At 36.2% G+C, this 17,841-nt stretch overlaps 1 protein-coding gene across 1 annotated transcript; it reads left to right on the top strand.

Moving 5' to 3' along the window:
* Window positions 1-13,578: 13,578 nt before the first annotated feature.
* On the top strand, window positions 13,579-16,637 carry LOC107935797 (cation/H(+) antiporter 15). Its single transcript, XM_016868417.2, has 2 exons — window positions 13,579-14,042; window positions 14,125-16,637. Exons 1-2 carry the CDS (start codon window positions 13,821-13,823, stop codon window positions 16,414-16,416), a joined length of 2,514 nt encoding a protein of 837 aa, XP_016723906.1. The 5' UTR covers window positions 13,579-13,820; the 3' UTR covers window positions 16,417-16,637.
* Window positions 16,638-17,841: the final 1,204 nt, after the last annotated feature.

Here is a 17,841-nt window from a genome sequence, read left to right as displayed (position 1 = left end):
CACACTCAACGAAGTTTTTTAAGTGACATAACAATCTTTACCCATAAGATCTTAATGAACCCATCAACCCTTGAATAGTCATGATGGATAGATCCTTAGTTTCTTCAATAACAACCACCATGAGATCAAATTTTTCTCTCAAGCTGATCAGAATTTTATCAATGACTCTACTATCATCAATCATGTCTCCATGTGCCTTTATTTGATTCACCAACTCGGACAATCTACTATGATACTCATTTATGCTTTCATGCTATTTCATGTTTGCATTCTCAAAATCTCTTTTGAGAGATTGGAGTTTTAACAATTTTCACATTCATGTCTCCTTCAAATTCTTGTTGTAGAATATCCCAAGCTTCTTCGAATTTCTTTGCTCTTGTGATTCTAGAAAATATGACATTCAATACTCCTCTTTGAATCATCCCGAGAACTCCAGCATCAGTGGCCTTATTCTTTAATTCTTCAAGTTGTTCTTTTGTAGCATCTTCTAGATCTTCATAGCCTTCCTTAACTAATTCCAAGGCATTCAAGGAAGTGAATAATGCCTCCATCTCGATTGCCCTAAAAATCACAATTTTCATCTTTGAAGATAAGAACTTGTATATTGCTGTAAGTTGTGCTTGCAGAAGCCATGACCAATTTTTTTTTTTACACACACTCACTTTGTAAGGATCACTAACTCTTGATACCACTTTGTTGAAGAGAATTCTAAAGATGGTAGAAGGAAGAGGCACTTAAGATGGAGTGAAATTTTATTCTATTTTTTAGCTCACTCGCATCATATTTTCTTACGCTATTACATTTTCTACATCACTTACAACCCTTTATATAGTTGTTACAAGAGATTATTAATTTTTTATACATGGATCAGGTAATTAATGTGTATCTAGTACATACATGCATCTTAGACAAGTACATTCATGCATCTAGATTTTCTTAGATTCATCCACCTTAGTCACTTTGATTAAATGCACATATTGATAACATCACATTATCTAATATCTATCAATTTCTCCCAAAGGATCTCTCGCGAGTTCATGGCTCAGGCATTACTAAACTTGGTAAACAAGTTCTCAACTTTTGCTGCTTTCCAAGGGGTCATTCGAGACTGGCAACAATCAAAGGAGCATCGACCCTCTAGAAGAGAAGTTGAACGAAAGAGAAGATGAGTTGTTTGAGATAGATATGCAGAAGGCATGGATGAGTTCCACCCTGGAGAATGCAAGGAAACTGGCTTACAAGATAAAGGGAAAATCAAGAATCCGACTACGGAGGACGTTGGAAATTTCATGTTCAAAACAAAGATGTATGGGAACCGTGGCTCATCACTGGTGGATCAACTGCATCATGCACCTCAAACAGTTCTACTTGTTCTCATCAACAGTTGAGCAAGATGGAGATTGAAAACCCTTCACGCTAGACTTGAAATTAAGTAGCTCTGTTTTTGTAAGGGTTCATCTTTAAATTAGATGATGAAATTTATTTAAAAAAATTTTATTGTCATCACATAGTTAATATCAAAATAAAAAAATAAAAGGTAACCTATAAAAATAATTACCCAATTATTAACATATTTCTGTTTTGGTTATTTAAGTTTAAAATTTTCTATTTTAGTCATTGACATTATTGAAGTTTAATATTTTAGTCACTCTTTGGTTAAATCACTAACGATGATTTTTTTTATTGGTATAATAATAACTTCAGCCCTTTAATGTTAATAAATTCTATAAATTTAGTCTTAAACCTAAAAAGTTCAACAAATTTAGCTCTCAACTTTGCACATTTTGTTAATTTAGTCTTGATTCTTAAAAATTAAAAAATTAAAAATTAAAATCATTTAAAAGTTCATTTTCAATGAAAATACATAAGATTTTATAAAAATACATATAAAATTATAAATAAATATAAATAAATGCATATCTATTTTTCTCAATTTCTAACATAAAATTTATTTATTAAAATAATAATTTTATAAATAAAATAATAATCTTATACATAAAACAATTTAAGGGAAAAACCCATGAAAAAGACTTACACAGATTTAACTTTTCCCTTTTTCTTTTTTCTACATTAATGAGCACCATACTTAGGTTAGGTCAAAAACTATAGCCTAAGGTCAAAAAAGGAGAGAACCAATATCTTTAGCTTGTTGCCCAAAACGAGTTTGTTGCTTTATAGAGATGAGGATGAGGTCTTGAAAACTAGTATATGGAAGGCCAAGTCAATAGCTCCACAACGAATTCTTAGTTCAATGGTGTGATGATGGAAGATGTGGAAACTGAGGAGATCAGGGTAAGTGTTACTGGTGTTAATAGTTGTGGAGAAGGTGATGACCAGTGCTCGACAAATTTGGCAAGGATTAAGGAGCAAGGTTAAAAATATAATAAAATTTATTATTTATAAAATAAACTATAAAATAGAAAAGCTTAAATATGGTTGAAGACTTGTTTGAGGGTCTTTTAAAAGTAATTTATTTATAAAAATACTATTTTAATAAATAAATTTCATGTAAAAAGAGAAAAATAAGTATTTATTTATTTATGATTAAATGCTAAAAATATATATTTCATGTAATTTAATTGGTCAATTTATGAGAATGCACCACTGATTTCTCCATGTTTATATTAAATTTTATACAGGGGTGCAATTTGGGGCTAAATAGAAGAAAAATGAAACAATTGGGCTAGATTGAAGAAAGGAGCAAAGAAAGCGGGCCAAAACGGAATTTTCCTAAGATGTCATTAGCTGAAATTTTATTTTGACTTAGTGGGAGATTATATAGGGATTTTTATATCATGGAATATTTTATTTCCTTGATTTTCTATGGCTAGTGGCTCTTAATTTAGCAAAGCCACTAGTATAAATAGGGGGCTACTTTGTTCATTTAATCATTAAGTCTTTCATCAAGTTTTTAATCAAGCTTTCATCTTTGGAATGCAATCTTTCCTTTATTCTCTCAAAATTATTTGTTGTCTTTGGTTTCTTTACTTTCAATTTATTAATTTCTAGCTTGTCACCAACCTACACTACTTGCATTTTTCTTTTCCAAACCTTTTTCTCATTCCGTGTAACCTAAAACTATTCCACATATTAAGCCACCCACTTTTTGCCATTTCAACATTTTTTTCCATCCAACCTACTCAAGATATGACCAACTCCAATATGCCCCAAACCTTAGTTAACTAAACCCATTTCAGCTTCAGGTCGGTGTTAGCTTCGTTAAGATCCGTGAGTTACGAACCCGAGCAATTTGGTTCCTAATTTTCAGTATTTATTACTTCTCCCAATTAAGAGTATGACTTCATCAACTCATAAAGTCAAATCAACACTAAGTCAAAAAAGACGTCGTTTGAGTTAGTGTGGTTAGACGTACAGTTGGAATTCCGAAATGATCGATTGTCTAATCGGTTTTTCGTGAACATATTGGCGTGCAAAGTGGGGATTGCTTTTTGGTTTCGTCAAGGGAAGTAGTAACCAGATTTAAATGTCCCACGTGGTTGAGGACATTGGTTCGAGCTAGGCTCTTCTAGAACGCAAAGCTGCCGGATTTCTAAACCACGAACGTTTCGTTAGTTGTTCGATCGGTAAGGGTTAGTTATAGGACGTTTCATAACTAATTTACACAAGGAAGAGTTGGTGTCCGAGGCGTCCTTGGTAGCTATAACTAGCTTATTGGAAAAGAGAAGTTCATCTAATTTCGAGGATCAATTCAAAGACGGAAAAACCCGTACCTAAAGCTAGCTAAGTTTAATTAATTTTTCTTCAGATTTATTTAACTATTTTTATTATTTTGTTTTCAGCTTTTACTTTTACTCATTTTTTACTTATTTATTTATTTCAGGTTTCAAATTTTATCCCCCCGAATTTCTTGGGCACGACAACTGCCCCGACATAAATCTGGTCAAGAGAGGAACAATTTGCAATAAACTCAGTCTCTGAGGGATCAATCCTACTCCCTATACTGTTTAAATTTGCAAATTAGGCGTCGAATTATATTGGTAGAATCGATACTCATCAGTTTTGGTGCCGTTGCTGGGGACTGGCAACACTCACAATTGTTTAAATCGTCTTCATGACCAGATCTTCATCTGGAGATTTCGAATACTACCCAGAGATCGAGAAATCGGCACGAGCACGATGAAAAGAGACAGAAGCTCTTAAACATACAAGTAAAGCAGAAGTTGAGCTAGGACAAGGGATCCTAGAATCCGATATCGAAAAGTTAAGCTAAACAATTCGTGCAGAGGCAATTCGATGTAGGAAACAAGTCGAAGTGGTTGAACCTGAGACCGAACCACTTCCTGAAACGAAAGAAGCAAAAGACAACCTCAGTGAACCAGAAAGGATGGCAAATCGAACCATTCGTCAACTAGCCGCTGCTCCCAATGAGCAAACACCGTTATGCATCAACTATCCAATCAGAGAAACCCCGTTCGAGTTGAAATCAGGCCTAATTCACCTTTTGCCTACTTTTCGAGGCTTGAAGAACGAAAATCCACACACCCACTTGAGAGAATTCCACATGGTTTGCTCAAGCATGAAACCTCAGGGAGTAACCGAAGATGAAATCAAACTTCGGGCCTTTCCTTTTTCTTTAGTTGATACAACAAGAGAATGGTTATTTTACTTACCCCCGGTTCTATTGCAACGTGGGATGACTTATCTCATATATTTCTTGACAGATTCTTTTCAGCATCGCGAGCAGCTGAACTTAGGAGAGACATAGTGGGAATTCACCAAATGGAGAGCGAATCGCTCTATGACTATTGGGAGCGGTACAAAAAATTGTGTGCAAGTTGTCCGCAACATGGATTGACCGAACAATCACTTCTTTAGTATTTCTACGAGGGTTTGCTTCCTATGGAAATGAAGATGATTAACGCTGCTAGTGGAGGGGCACCACCATAACAGTAAATTCTTAATAATATCAACCAAATTCAGAACCCACAAGACGAGTTAATAAAGTAAAGGTTTCATCCTTAGAAGATAAATTGGATAAGCTTACTAATATTATTCAATCTATGCTTACAGAAAAGAAAAATCTGACCCAACTTTGTGGAATTTGTACTACGTCTGAACATCCGGCGAATTTGTACCCAATCCTTAACGATAATTCAACGGTACATGTTGATGTTGTCGGAGGCTTTCTAGGACCTTCGCAAAGACGCTATGATCATTTCTCCAACACCTACAATCCCGGGAGGAAGGATCATCCCAACTTGAATTACGGAGCTAATTCCCAATAAAATCTATCATACCAACTGAGACCTCTGCAACCACCACAACAACAACCTAAGCCGAGCACATATCTAGAAGCTATTGTGGAAAGACTTGCCTTCGATATTGTAAAATATCAACAAATGACAAACACATCAATACAAGAGTTAACTAGTCAAGTTAGTAAACTCTCGATGGTAGTTAATCATTTGGAATCTCAAGGTAAACTACCTTCCAAGATAGAGCCGAATCCTCAGCAGAATGCAAGTGTAATAACTCTTCGTAGCGAAAAATTTTTGGAAACAGTTCCAGATAAAAGTCATGGGCAAGACAAAAAAAGAGAAAAGTAGATCTCTGATCCAAAAGCCAGACCGAAATCAGAAATTCAGAAACAAGTCGTGATGCCACCTCATTTTCTAGGGAGGCTCGCAAAGGATAAGAAAGAAAGGAGGAAAAAGAAATCCTCAAAACATTCAGGAATGTGGAGGTAAATATCCCTTTACTCGAAGCTATCAAACAAATCCCTCGTTATGCAAAATTCCTCAAGGAATTGTGTATTAGCAAGAGGAGGTTAATAGGTAATGAAAGAGTAAATGTAGGAGAAAATGTCTCCGTAGTACTGCAAAAGAAAGTTCAGCCCAAATACAAGGACCAAGGTATGTTTGCTATTTCATGTGAGATAGGTAATATAGGCATTAAGAAAGCCATATGTGATTTAGGGGCTTCTATTAATGTTATGCCTTATTCTATTTATAAGTTGATTAATGCGGGTCCTTTAAAAGAGATAGGAGTAATAATTCAGTTGGCAGACAAGTCAGTCGTCTATCCAGAAGGATTGCTTGAAGACGTCCTTGTTAAAGTTAACAAATTATTTTTCCCTGCAGATTTCTACATTATTAATATGGAGGACGATAATTCAACTAATTCGTCTGACATTTTGCTTGGAAGGCCTTTCCTAAGTACTGTAAGCGCAAAAATTAATGTTTAGAGTGGAACACTGATAATGGAGTTAGATGGCGAAATCGTGAAATTCAATGTCTATGAAGCTATGAGTCATCCTAACTCATTATTAAATATTTTTAGTATCGATAGTATAGATTGTTTAACTCAATCTTATTTTGAATATCATGACTATGATGAGTTGAAAACTGTCCTTTACTGAAGCATTAACATGGATGTTTTAAATCATCTCGAGGAATAAGCAATTATAGAAAAACCGTTGCGAGAAATTGTCAAACACTTGTAGACGCAACCACCATTGACGAACCGAGGTAACCAATTTGAACTATTACCTTCTTAAACTAAAATGTTGCCATCAGTTTTGCAGCCATCAACCTTGGAGCTTAAAGTATTGCCGGACCACCTTAAGTACATCTTTTTGGGAGAGAAAGATACCTTACTGGTGATAGTGTCAAACAAACTAACCAAAGACGAGAAGAAAGTTTAGTTCGTGTTCTAAGAGATTATAAGGAAGCTATTGGTTGAACAATAGCTGACATAAAAAAGGCTAAGTCCATCCACTTGTATGCACAGAATTTTCGTCGAAGATAATACGAAACCAAAGAGAGATACTCAGAGGCGCCTTAATCCACCCATGATGGAGGTAGTAAAGAAGGAGATCTAGAAACTGTTAGATGCTGGAATGATATACCCGATTTCTGACAGTGATTGGGTTAACCTGGCTCATGTCATGCTTAAGAAAACTGGCGTGATAGTGGTGAAAAACTCGTCAAGAGAGCTAGTCCCTACTCGAGTCCAGAATGGATGGAAGGTTTACATAGATTACAAGAAGTTGAATGCAGCTACTCGGAAATACCATTTTCCACTTCCTTTCATCGATTAAATACTCGAGCGATTAGCTAGGAAGACCTATTATTGTTGTCTCGATGGGTACTCTGGATTTTTTCAAATTCCGGTTGCTCCTGAGGATCAAGATAAAACAACTTTCACATGCTCCTTTGGAACGGTCGCGTATAGACAAATACCGTTTGGACTCTGTAATTCTCTGGCCACTTTCCAGAGATGCATGGTGAACATATTCTCTGATTATGTCGAGAAAATCATTGAGGTCTTCATCGATTACTTCACGGAATACGGTAACTCTTTTAACGAATGTCTCGATAATCTTGCTAAGATATTACAAAGATGCCTAGAATTCAATATTGTTTTAAATTATGAAAAATGCCACTTCATGGTTTTTAGGCCATATAGTTTCCTCGGAAGGAATTGAGGTCGATAAAGTAAAAACGAATATTATTAACTCATTACCTTACCTCACATCTGTGAGGGAAGTTCATTCGTTTCTTGGCCATGCAGGATTTTACAGATGATTCATGAAAGACTTCTCGAAAATCTTGCAACCGCTTTACAGTCTGCTACAAAAAGATAAAGAATTTGAATTTGACCAGACTTGTAAAGACACATTTGACGTGCTAAAGCAGAAATTGGTCTCCGCTCCTATAGTGCAACCACCAAATTGGAACTTTCCGTTTGAAATCATGTGTGATGCAAGTGACCGATGTATGAGAGCTATTCTTGGCCAAAGAATAGGGAAAGAGCCTCATGTTATCTACTATGCTTCGAAGACTTTGGATGCTGCCCAAAGCAATTACACAACCATTGAGAAAGAATTATTAGCTGTTGTGTTTGCTTTAGATAAATTTAGATCTTACCTATTGGAAACTAAGGTGATTATTTTCTTTAATCATGCAGCTTTGAAATATTTAATAGGGAAGAAAGAGGAAAAACCTCGACTGATTAGGTGGATTCTGCTCCTACAAGAGTTTGATTTTGAAATCCGGCATAAAAAAGGATGTGAAAACTTGGTAGCTGATCATCTGAGTCGATTACCGATTCCAGTAGACGACACACCATTGAAAGATAACTTCCCCGATGAAAACCTGTTTTCAGCAAATGCGATTCATCCTTGGTGCGCAGACATAGTAAATTATCTCGTTACAGGTACTGTTCCTTCGGAATTACCAAGGTCTAAGAAAGATAAGATAAAGAAAGATGCCCAGTATTACATTTGGGACGATCCTTACCTTTGGAAACATTGCTCCGATCTGGTAATTTGACAGTATGTAGCAGAAACAGAGGTACAGTCTATCTTAACTTTTTGCCATTCTTATGCATGTGGAGGACACTTTGGACCTAAACGCACCGCACATAAAATTCTTGAATGTGGACTATTTTGGCGAAACATATTTCGTGATGCCTTTTTATTCTGCAAAACTTGTGAAAGGTGCCAAAAAGTTGGCAACCTTAGTCATCGAAATGAGATGCCCCTTACTCCTATTCATATTTGCAAAATTTTCGATGTGTGGGGCATCAATTTTATGGGTCCTTTCGTTTTTTCTTTCTGTAATTTTTATATACTCTTAGCTGTTGATTACGTCTCTAAATGGATAGAGGTGAAAGCCACTCGCAATGATAATGCTAAAATTGTAGTTGACTTTCTTAAAAGTTCTATTTTTTTAGGTGTGGCACTCTACGAACATTAATCAGTGACAGAGGAACTCATTTTTCCAATAAGCTCGTAAGTGCACTTATGGAGAAATATGGAGTGACTCAACGAATTGCCACTGCTTACCATCAACAAACAAATGGGCAAGCTGAAGTGTCAAATCGTGAAATCAAATCCATCTTGGAGAAGACTGTTAAACCTAACAGAAAGGATTGGAGCTTGAGGCTAAGTGACGCACTTTGGGCTTATAGGACAGCTTACAAGGGACCAATAGGCATGTCACCTTACCGACTTATTTTTGGTAAACCGTGCCATCTCCCGGTCGAATTAAAGCACAAAGCATTTTGGGCAGTTAAGCAATGTAATATGGAGATGGAGTCTACAGGAAGATCTTGGAAGTTGGACATCCAAGAACTCAAGGAAATTAGAAACGATGCATATGAAAATGCTCGAGTTTATAAAGAAAAGACGAAGGCGTTTCATGACAAGCTAATCACTAGGAAGCAGTTTTCAATAGGACAAAAAGTTCTCCTATACGACTCCACCTTAAAAATTTTTGCCGGTAAGCTTCGATCCAAATGGATAGGTCCATTCATTATAACTAATTTATTCTCGAATGGTGCAGTGGAAATTCAAAGCGAGGAAACTCGGAAGTGCTTTAAGGTAAATGGTCAAAGACTGAAACCCTTTTATGAGAATTTTCAAACGCACACAGTTGAGGAGATTGTTCTCAAGGATCCCAAAACTTGAATAACAGGTCGTCGAGCTAACGACGTTAAACAAAGCGCTGTTGGGAGGCAACCCAAATTTTCTCTTTATGCAAATAAAATTTTTGGAAGGTAAAATGGAAAGTGAAAATGCATGTCGAGGATCGGTTCTGTCTAAGGAAAGACTTGGTACTTAAGAATGTCTATTGTGACTCACCTCTCTTTCCTGGGAACTTACCTGGTGCATTTATCACGACTATTTTACTAAATCTCATAATCTTGGTTTTTAATAATTTAAGCACAGTATTAGCTAAGCTATAAATTCGAGAAATAAAAATTACACATTTTATTTTATTTTATTTTTATTCCTTCCATTTTATTTTATTTTGCAGGTAGACCTTCTAAGACAAAGTAGAAGCCCCTACGTCTTTTGAAACTCGATTAACCAGAATCGAGGAAGGAGTCGACTCTTTACGCACCTTAGTAATAGACGTTCTCACACACCTACGAGGCCACCCTCTACGACGTTGAAATACATGGAGAGTTTCTTTTTTCTCTCTTTTTCCTACTTATCCTTACTTTTTATTCTTCAAATTACATTGGGACAATGTAAATTAAGTAGGGGGACGGAAACATAAATTGGTTCTAATTTGCTTATCTGTTATCGCTGTTTTTGCATGTTTTTCGTGAAGGGTAAAATTTTTCTTTTGATAAATTGGGATGGTACACTAATGGTTTGACCTATTTAGCTATTTAGTAGGGGTGTTCATTCGATTAACCGACCCGAAATAACATTAACCGAATTAACCGACCTTTCCAAATCTTTAACCGTTAACCGAACCAAAATTTTTTTCAAAAAAATTAACTGAACCGAAATTTTTTTATGTTAATTCGGTCGGTTAACCGAATTAACCAAAAATTATATGTTTTTTTTATTTTTGATTAAAAATTAACCAAATTAACTGAATTAACCGAATTACCCGAATTAACCGAATTAACTGAATTACCCGAATTATCCGAATTAACCAAATTGAATCACTACATAATTAAATTATTTTTAGACTTTTAGACTTTAGTTTTAGTCTTAGTTTTAGAATTTTATTTTTATTTATTAAATTATTTGTAATTTTTATGATTGGGTTGGGTTGGGTAATTGGGTTGGGTTGAATACTTGGGTTTAGATTGGGTTTAGGTGAATAGTAGACCTATTTATATATTATAATTTTATTTATTAATTTTTACGGTTAAACCAAAAAAATTCGGTTAACCGACCAGTTTCGAACCGAATTAACCGTTAACCTAAAAATCAAAAAATAATTAACCGACCTCCAACTGAAAAAGTTCGGTTAACCGACAGATTAACCAAATTCGGTCGGTTAACTGAATTTTTTCGGTTTCACCCAAATTTTGCACACCCCTACTATTTAGTTCTTTACACATAAAACTTTTCAATAACCTAGACTTAGTGGGTAAGAAATTTTTAGGAATTATGAGTTTGCTTGACTGCCTACCTTATATCACATGTCAATTTTCTGCCTTTTCTTCTGTAATAATAATAATAATACTCCTCTGATATGAACGTTAAGAGTGAAAATTGGGGTTGTACACTGGATCGAGTAACCGGAATATGGTGTTTGGGTTGTCATCACATCTCGCGTAAAAAGGTTCGTGTGGCTGTCCAATTTCTTTGCACCCACTCTGCTAACAAGCTATCATGAGTAGGGCGAAATAACCCGCTTAGAGACACCCGAATCGAGTAACCGAAACATGGTGCTTGGGTTGTCATCATGTCTCCCATCAAAAAATTCGAAGATGTCTTAAGTACAAAAATAATACAATGAGGGGTAGGTCCTTCTTATTTCTTAGGCTAGGTTATTTGAGATGATAATATGTAAAGACTAAATTGTTGAATTGTGCAAACCATGGGGGTCAAGTCCTATTATGGAGGAAATTTTTTCTTTTGCAGATACATATAAAATGCTCGAGGACTAGCATGAACTAAGTAGGGGAGATTTGATTAAATGCTAAAAAAACATATTTCATGTAATTTAATTGGTCAATTTATGAGAATGCACCACTGATTTTTCCATGTTTATATTGAATTTTATACAGGGGTGCAATTTGGGGCTAAATAGAATAAAAAGAAAATAATTGGGCTAGATTGAAGAAAGGAGCAAAGAAGGTGGGCCAAAACAGAATTTTTCCAAGATGTAATTAGCTGAAATTTTATTTTGACTTAGTGGGAGATTATGTAGGGATTTTTATATCATGAAATATTTTATTTCCTTGATTTTCTATGGCTAGTGGCTCTTAATTTAGCAAAGCCACTAGTATAAATAGGGGGCTACTTTGTTCATTTAATCATCAAGTCTTTCATCAAGTTTTTAATCAAGTTTTCAATCAAGCTTTCATCTTTGAAATGCAATCTTTCCTTCATTCTCTCAAAATTATTTGTTGTCTTTGGTTTCTTTACTTTCAATTTATTAATTTCTAGCTCGTCACCAACCTACACTACTTACATTTTTCTTTTCCAAACCTTTTTCTCATTCCGTGTAACCTAAACTATTCCACATATTAAGCCACCCACTTTTTACCATTTCAACATCTTTTTCATACAGTTAGAATTCCGAAAGGATCGATTGTCTAATCGATTTTTCGTGAACACATTGGCGTGCCAAGTGGGGATTGCTGTTTGGTTCCGTCAAGGGAAGTAGTAACCGGATTTAAATGTCCCACGCGGTTGAGAACATTGGTTCGAGCTAGGCTCTTCTAGAACGCAAAGCTGCCGGAGTTCTAAACCACGAACGTTTCATTGGTTGTTCGATCGGTAAGGGTTAGTTATAAGACATTCCATATCTAATTTACACAAGGAAGAGTTGGTGTCCGAGACATCCTTGGTAGCTATAACTAGCTTATTGGAAAAGAAGAGTTCATTTTATTTCGAGGATCGGTTCAAAGACGAAAAAACCCGTGCCTGAAGCTGAGCTAAGTTTAATTAATTTTTCTTCAGATTTATTTAACTGTTTTTATTATTTTGTTTTCAGCTTTTACTTTTTACGCATTATTTATTTATTTATTTCAGGTTTCAAATTTTATCCTCCCGAACTTCTTGGGCACGACAACTGCCCCGACATAAACCTGGTCAAGAGAGGAACAATTTGCAGTAAATTCTAGTCTCTGAGGGATCGGCCCTACTCCCTATACTGCTTAAATTTTCAAATTAGGCATAGGATTATATTGGTGGAATCGACACCCATCAATTTATAATTTTGCATGAGTTTTATCAAAAAATGAACTTTTAAATAATTTTTAATTTTTAAGAAGTAAAACTAAATTGACAGAATGTGTAAAGTTGATGATTAAATTTTGTTAAATTTTTTAAAATTAGGATTAAATTGATAGAATCTTTAGACATTGGAAGGTTAAAATTTATCATTATGCCAATAAAAGAAAGGTCAACACTAGTAATTTAACGTAGGAGTGACCAAAATATTAAATTTGAGTAACACTAGTGATTAAAATAGAAAGTTTTAAAATTGGGTGACCTAAACAAAAACACGCTAATAATTAGATGACTATTTTTATAATTTACCCTAAAAAATGTAAAAGCAAGTTAACTTTAGGTATTCACCATACATGACTAATCCTCTTGCCACATGTGCTCTCTTAAGAGGTAAACATACATCTGACCACGAAAATGTGCTCCATTTCCTTGAGCGGGAATAAACTCCAATATTCATATGATTAAGAGACGATACAAGTAATCATCACACTACACCTCATGATTTGATTAAAAAAATTAAGGTGTATAAATCAATAATGCGTATAATTAATCATTAATTTTTAGTATAAGTGTATGAATTAGTATTTTGTATAATTAATCGTTGTTTAATTGTTACTATTGCAGGTTAGTTTTAGGGATAGGAGGAATTATGGAAAAGTTTAACTCCTCAACAGAAGTCTCTTATCAATGCATTGTACCATGTTTTAACTAATTGTACCAATTTTAATATAATACGGTTGAGAATAAAGTTTTAACTGATTTTACCTCTTGTGGACCGTAAAAGATTAGAGATTTTACCAAATGGTACGGGCAACCATCAGAACCATCCTACTTTCCCTCTTCTTCTCCAACCTTCTTCCTCCTTTGCAATTAGCAAACAAGACAAACAAAACAAACAACAAATTTTTACAAAAATGATGATGATTTTATGATAAGGGGTCGTGGGTTTTTTTTTGGCTTAATTTGTTATAACAAGAAAAAGTTTCGTCATGAATATGGTCAAAGTCCTTGGTGGTGGTGATAAAAATGAACGTTAACGTTGCATGTAAATTTGCAGTCACAAAAAGTTAGAGTCAAAGAGGTGGCGGTGGTGGTGGATTTGGTTATATAATATATTGGAGGAGACGGTGTTTTTAATCAAAAAACAATGGAAAAGGCGGAATATACGGTGGCCAACAAATCAGATGATACGGTGGTTTGCTATTCACCCACCATGATCACTACAAATGGTGTATGGCAAGGTGATAACCCTTTGGATTATTCGCTTCCTCTCTTCATCTTGCAGTTGACCCTGGTGGTTGTCACCACTCGCCTGCTCGTTTTCATCCTCAAACCCCTACGCCAACCTCGAGTTGTTTCTGAGATTCTCGTAAGTTAAATTACTCGTATAATCAACAATCAAGCTCTCGTTGTTTTTATGTATCTTTTTTTTAATAGCTGGTTTTGTACAGGGAGGAGTATTATTAGGTCCATCTGTGTTAGGACGGAGCGTAAACTTTGCCAACACATTGTTTCCTTTGAGGAGTGTGATGGTGCTTGAAACAATGGCGAATATCGGTCTTCTTTACTTCCTCTTCCTTGTTGGTGTAGAGATGGACCTTTCGGTGATTCGTCGAACGGGAAAGAAAGCTCTCGCCATTGCCATTTCTGGCATGATCCTACCCTTTGTAATCGGCATCTGTTTCTCTTTCATTCTCCACGGCAACGAAGCCGAACCCCTTGCTCATGCCACCTACGTTCTCTTCCTTGGAGTTGCTCTCTCAGTCACAGCATTTCCAGTGCTTGCTCGTATCCTTGCGGAGCTGAAACTTATTAATTCAGAAATCGGCAAGTTGGCCATGTCTTCTGCTCTTATCAATGACATGTGTGCATGGATTCTTTTAGCTTTAGCCATTGCCTTGGCAGAGAATGATTCTACTTCCTTAGCTTCCCTTTGGGTTGTTCTTTCTAGTGCTACTTTCGTTGCCATTTGTATTCTCGCTGTTAGGCCAGCCATTTCATGGATGATTCGAAGAACACCTGAAGGAGAATCATTCAACGAGTTTTACATATGTCTTATCCTAACAGGGGTTATGATCTCAGGCTTCATTACAGATGCCATTGGGACACATTCTGTGTTTGGTGCCTTTGTGTTTGGTCTTATCATTCCCAATGGACCACTTGGGGTTACTCTAATAGAAAAGCTTGAGGACTTTGTTTCAGGGCTTTTGCTGCCTCTCTTCTTCGCCATTAGCGGGCTCAAGACAGATGTAGCTTCGATCAGAGAAGGTCAAACATGGGGGATCTTGGCTGTTGTAATCGTCCTTTCTTGTGCTGGAAAGATAGCTGGAACTGTTCTTGTGACAACCTTTTACCATATGCCACTTAGTGAAGGGTTTACACTTGGGTTACTCATGAACACCAAGGGCCTCATTGAAATGATTGTTCTCAATGTGGGCAAAGATCAACAGGTCTTAGATGATGAGTCGTTTGCAATCATGGTCATCATAGCGGTGGTTATGACTGGGATCATTTCGCCCATTGTAGCAACCATTTACAAGCCGGCAAGGAGGTTCGTACCATACAAACGTAGAACGATTCAAAGATCAAAACCAGACGGTGAGCTACGAGTGCTGGTGTGTGTCCACGGCCCTCGTAATGTCCCAACAATAATCAACTTACTAGAAGCCTCCAATCCCACCAAGAAGTCTCCAATATGCGTGTACGTGCTCCATCTCGTTGAACTCACTGGTCGTGCATCTGCAATGCTTATTGTCCATAACACCCGTGGATCCGGTCGACCGGCTTTAAACCGAACACAAGCTCAATCAGACCACATAATCCATGCTTTCGAAAACTTCGAGCAAAATTCGAGTTTCGTCTCCATTCAGCCCCTCACAGCCATTTCCCCTTACTCCTCCATGCACGAAGATATTTGTGGGTTAGCCGAAGACAAACGTGTTGCCCTCATAATTATCCCTTTCCACAAACAACAAACAGTAGATGGAGGAATGGAAGCAACGAACCCGGCCTTCCGAACAGTTAACCAAAATTTACTCGCAAATGCGCCTTGCTCGGTGGGAATTCTAGTTGACAGAGGCCTAAGTGGTTCAACACGCTTGGCAGCAAACGAAGTGGCACACCATGTAGCTGTGCTGTTCTTTGGGGGTCCAGATGATAGAGAAGCACTTGCATACGGATGGAGGATGTGTGAAAATACAGGAACAAGCCTCACCGTGCTGCGGTTTGTCGCGAGCGACGAGTCACTCGCCTCTACAACAGAGTTGCCACCTCATATGCACGATCAAGATGATCCAAGGATTCTAACAGCAGAAACAGACGGCATTCAGGAAAAACGGTTTGACGAAGAATACTTAAACGAGTTCAGGACGAAGAGTGAGGAGAACGAGTTAGTTGTATATGCAGAGCAAGTTGTGAACAATGGGGAGGAAACAGTGGCTGTCATTCGGTCATTAGACATCCAGCACGACTTGTTCATCGTCGGGAGAGGACAGGGAATGTCATCACCGGTCACGACCGGACTTACTGACTGGAGCGAGTGTCCAGAGCTCGGTGCAATTGGTGATATTCTAGCGTCATCGGATTTTGCATCGACGGTGTCCGTGTTGGTGATCCAACAGTATGTTGGGTTAATGCCCCATGAAACCGCAGCAATACCAGATAGCCCACCTGGTCAACCAGATGACAAGCTTGCCAACCGGTGGACACCACAAGCAAGTGGAACTGCGACGCCTGTTTTCTAACTTGTACAAAATTAGACAACATTAGTGGTGGTATTGTAACATATATAGGATACTGATCTATCTGACTATAATTAAGAGCACATTCAAACCAAAACATGAGATACAAATCACAGTTACCTCCATGATTTCTTTGTCTTCTTAACTAAGTTTCTTTCCACCGTTGCATAGAATTCTAGTTAGAGGTTGCTTTTCATTTTAGCGAAATGTACATAGAAACAGAATATACGGTTCACAATTTGCATATGCTTTTCTATCTAATTCTTACCTACTTGTGTCACATGCCGTGGATTAAAGTATTTGACCATTGCACACAAAACGCTCCATGAAGGTCAACTAATTAAATAAATGAGACTCATTTAATCTTGTTAGAGTTGTGTAACTCAAATTCTAAGAGATTGCTTGCAAATCAAGGTAAACAAAATATATTTTCTTTTTAGAAGATTTAGCATTTATTAGTATAATATATTTAGCATTTATTAGCATAGTTTATTTGACTTACTAATTTAGCCTATAAATAGGTTCTTTTATAACCTTAGAAAATACACCCATTAGAGATTAGAACTTATAACACATTTACAGAATTTTGTGTTTACGTTTGGAGGGTTCTTTGTATTCGGATTTTCGGGGTTTAGTTTTTTATCTCCATCTTTTGTACTCTTCGTTCTTTTGCCATTATAGTAAAATTATCTTTGCTCGTGATTTTTTATCCTCTTTGAAGGGATTTTTCACGTTAAATTTGTGTTCAATTTCTCAATTTATTCTGCTATTTTTTTTACTTGTTGCTTAATTGGGTCGATCCTAACAAATCCACTTGAACTAGCCGATCGATTTGTGAAATACATGAGATTTGAAACTTTGGTAGCATAGTGTAACACTCTACTAAAACTAGAGTTACCAATATAATTATTGTAAATTATAAGGGATAAAGATGTATAATTTAAATCTCTTAATTAGGACTCTCATTTTGTAGATAGACACAAATCTTGACCGTCGATGTAATTCAATTTGTATCTTTAAATATAGGGGAACTCAACTATAAATAGAGATCTTCCGCTCATTTATAATCACTTAATTGTAAACTTTCAAAGTAATAGAATACTTTTCGGAGCATTTACTTAAACACTTGGTGTGTGTTATTTTTGTTGTGACTTTTATGTTGTTTGTGGCTTCTTTCTCTTCAAGTTTGCTTCCGCTTTGCTTCGATGTCCTAGAGATTTTTTGCGATAATTCTCATTCTTCAAGAGTAAGATTGACTTAGGCGGATTTAAACTTGAGAAATCATCTAAGACTGCACGGTTTGTCAAACTAAAGTTCTAACTCCGTGACACTTAAGTCTAGTTGCATATGAGCTTTATAGAATTTGCATATGCTATTTTATTCACATTCCATATAATTTTACTATTATTTGATTTTAATAATATTTAC

Source organism: Gossypium hirsutum, chromosome D04 (genome assembly GCF_007990345.1).
Source record: "Gossypium hirsutum isolate 1008001.06 chromosome D04, Gossypium_hirsutum_v2.1, whole genome shotgun sequence".
Taxonomy (NCBI): Eukaryota; Viridiplantae; Streptophyta; class Magnoliopsida; order Malvales; family Malvaceae; genus Gossypium; species Gossypium hirsutum.
Note: the sequence above shows the minus strand (reverse complement) of the source record. Positions and strands in the feature narration are given on the sequence as shown.

Excerpts from the sequence above, each read along its gene's own strand:
- LOC107935797 (XM_016868417.2), top strand. The coding sequence starts at position 13,821 with ATGGAAAAGGCGGAATATACGGTGGCCAACAAATCAGATGATACGGTG. Across the intron at positions 14,043-14,124 it reads GAGTTGTTTCTGAGATTCTC|GGAGGAGTATTATTAGGTCC; the intron begins GTAAGTTAAATT and ends GGTTTTGTACAG.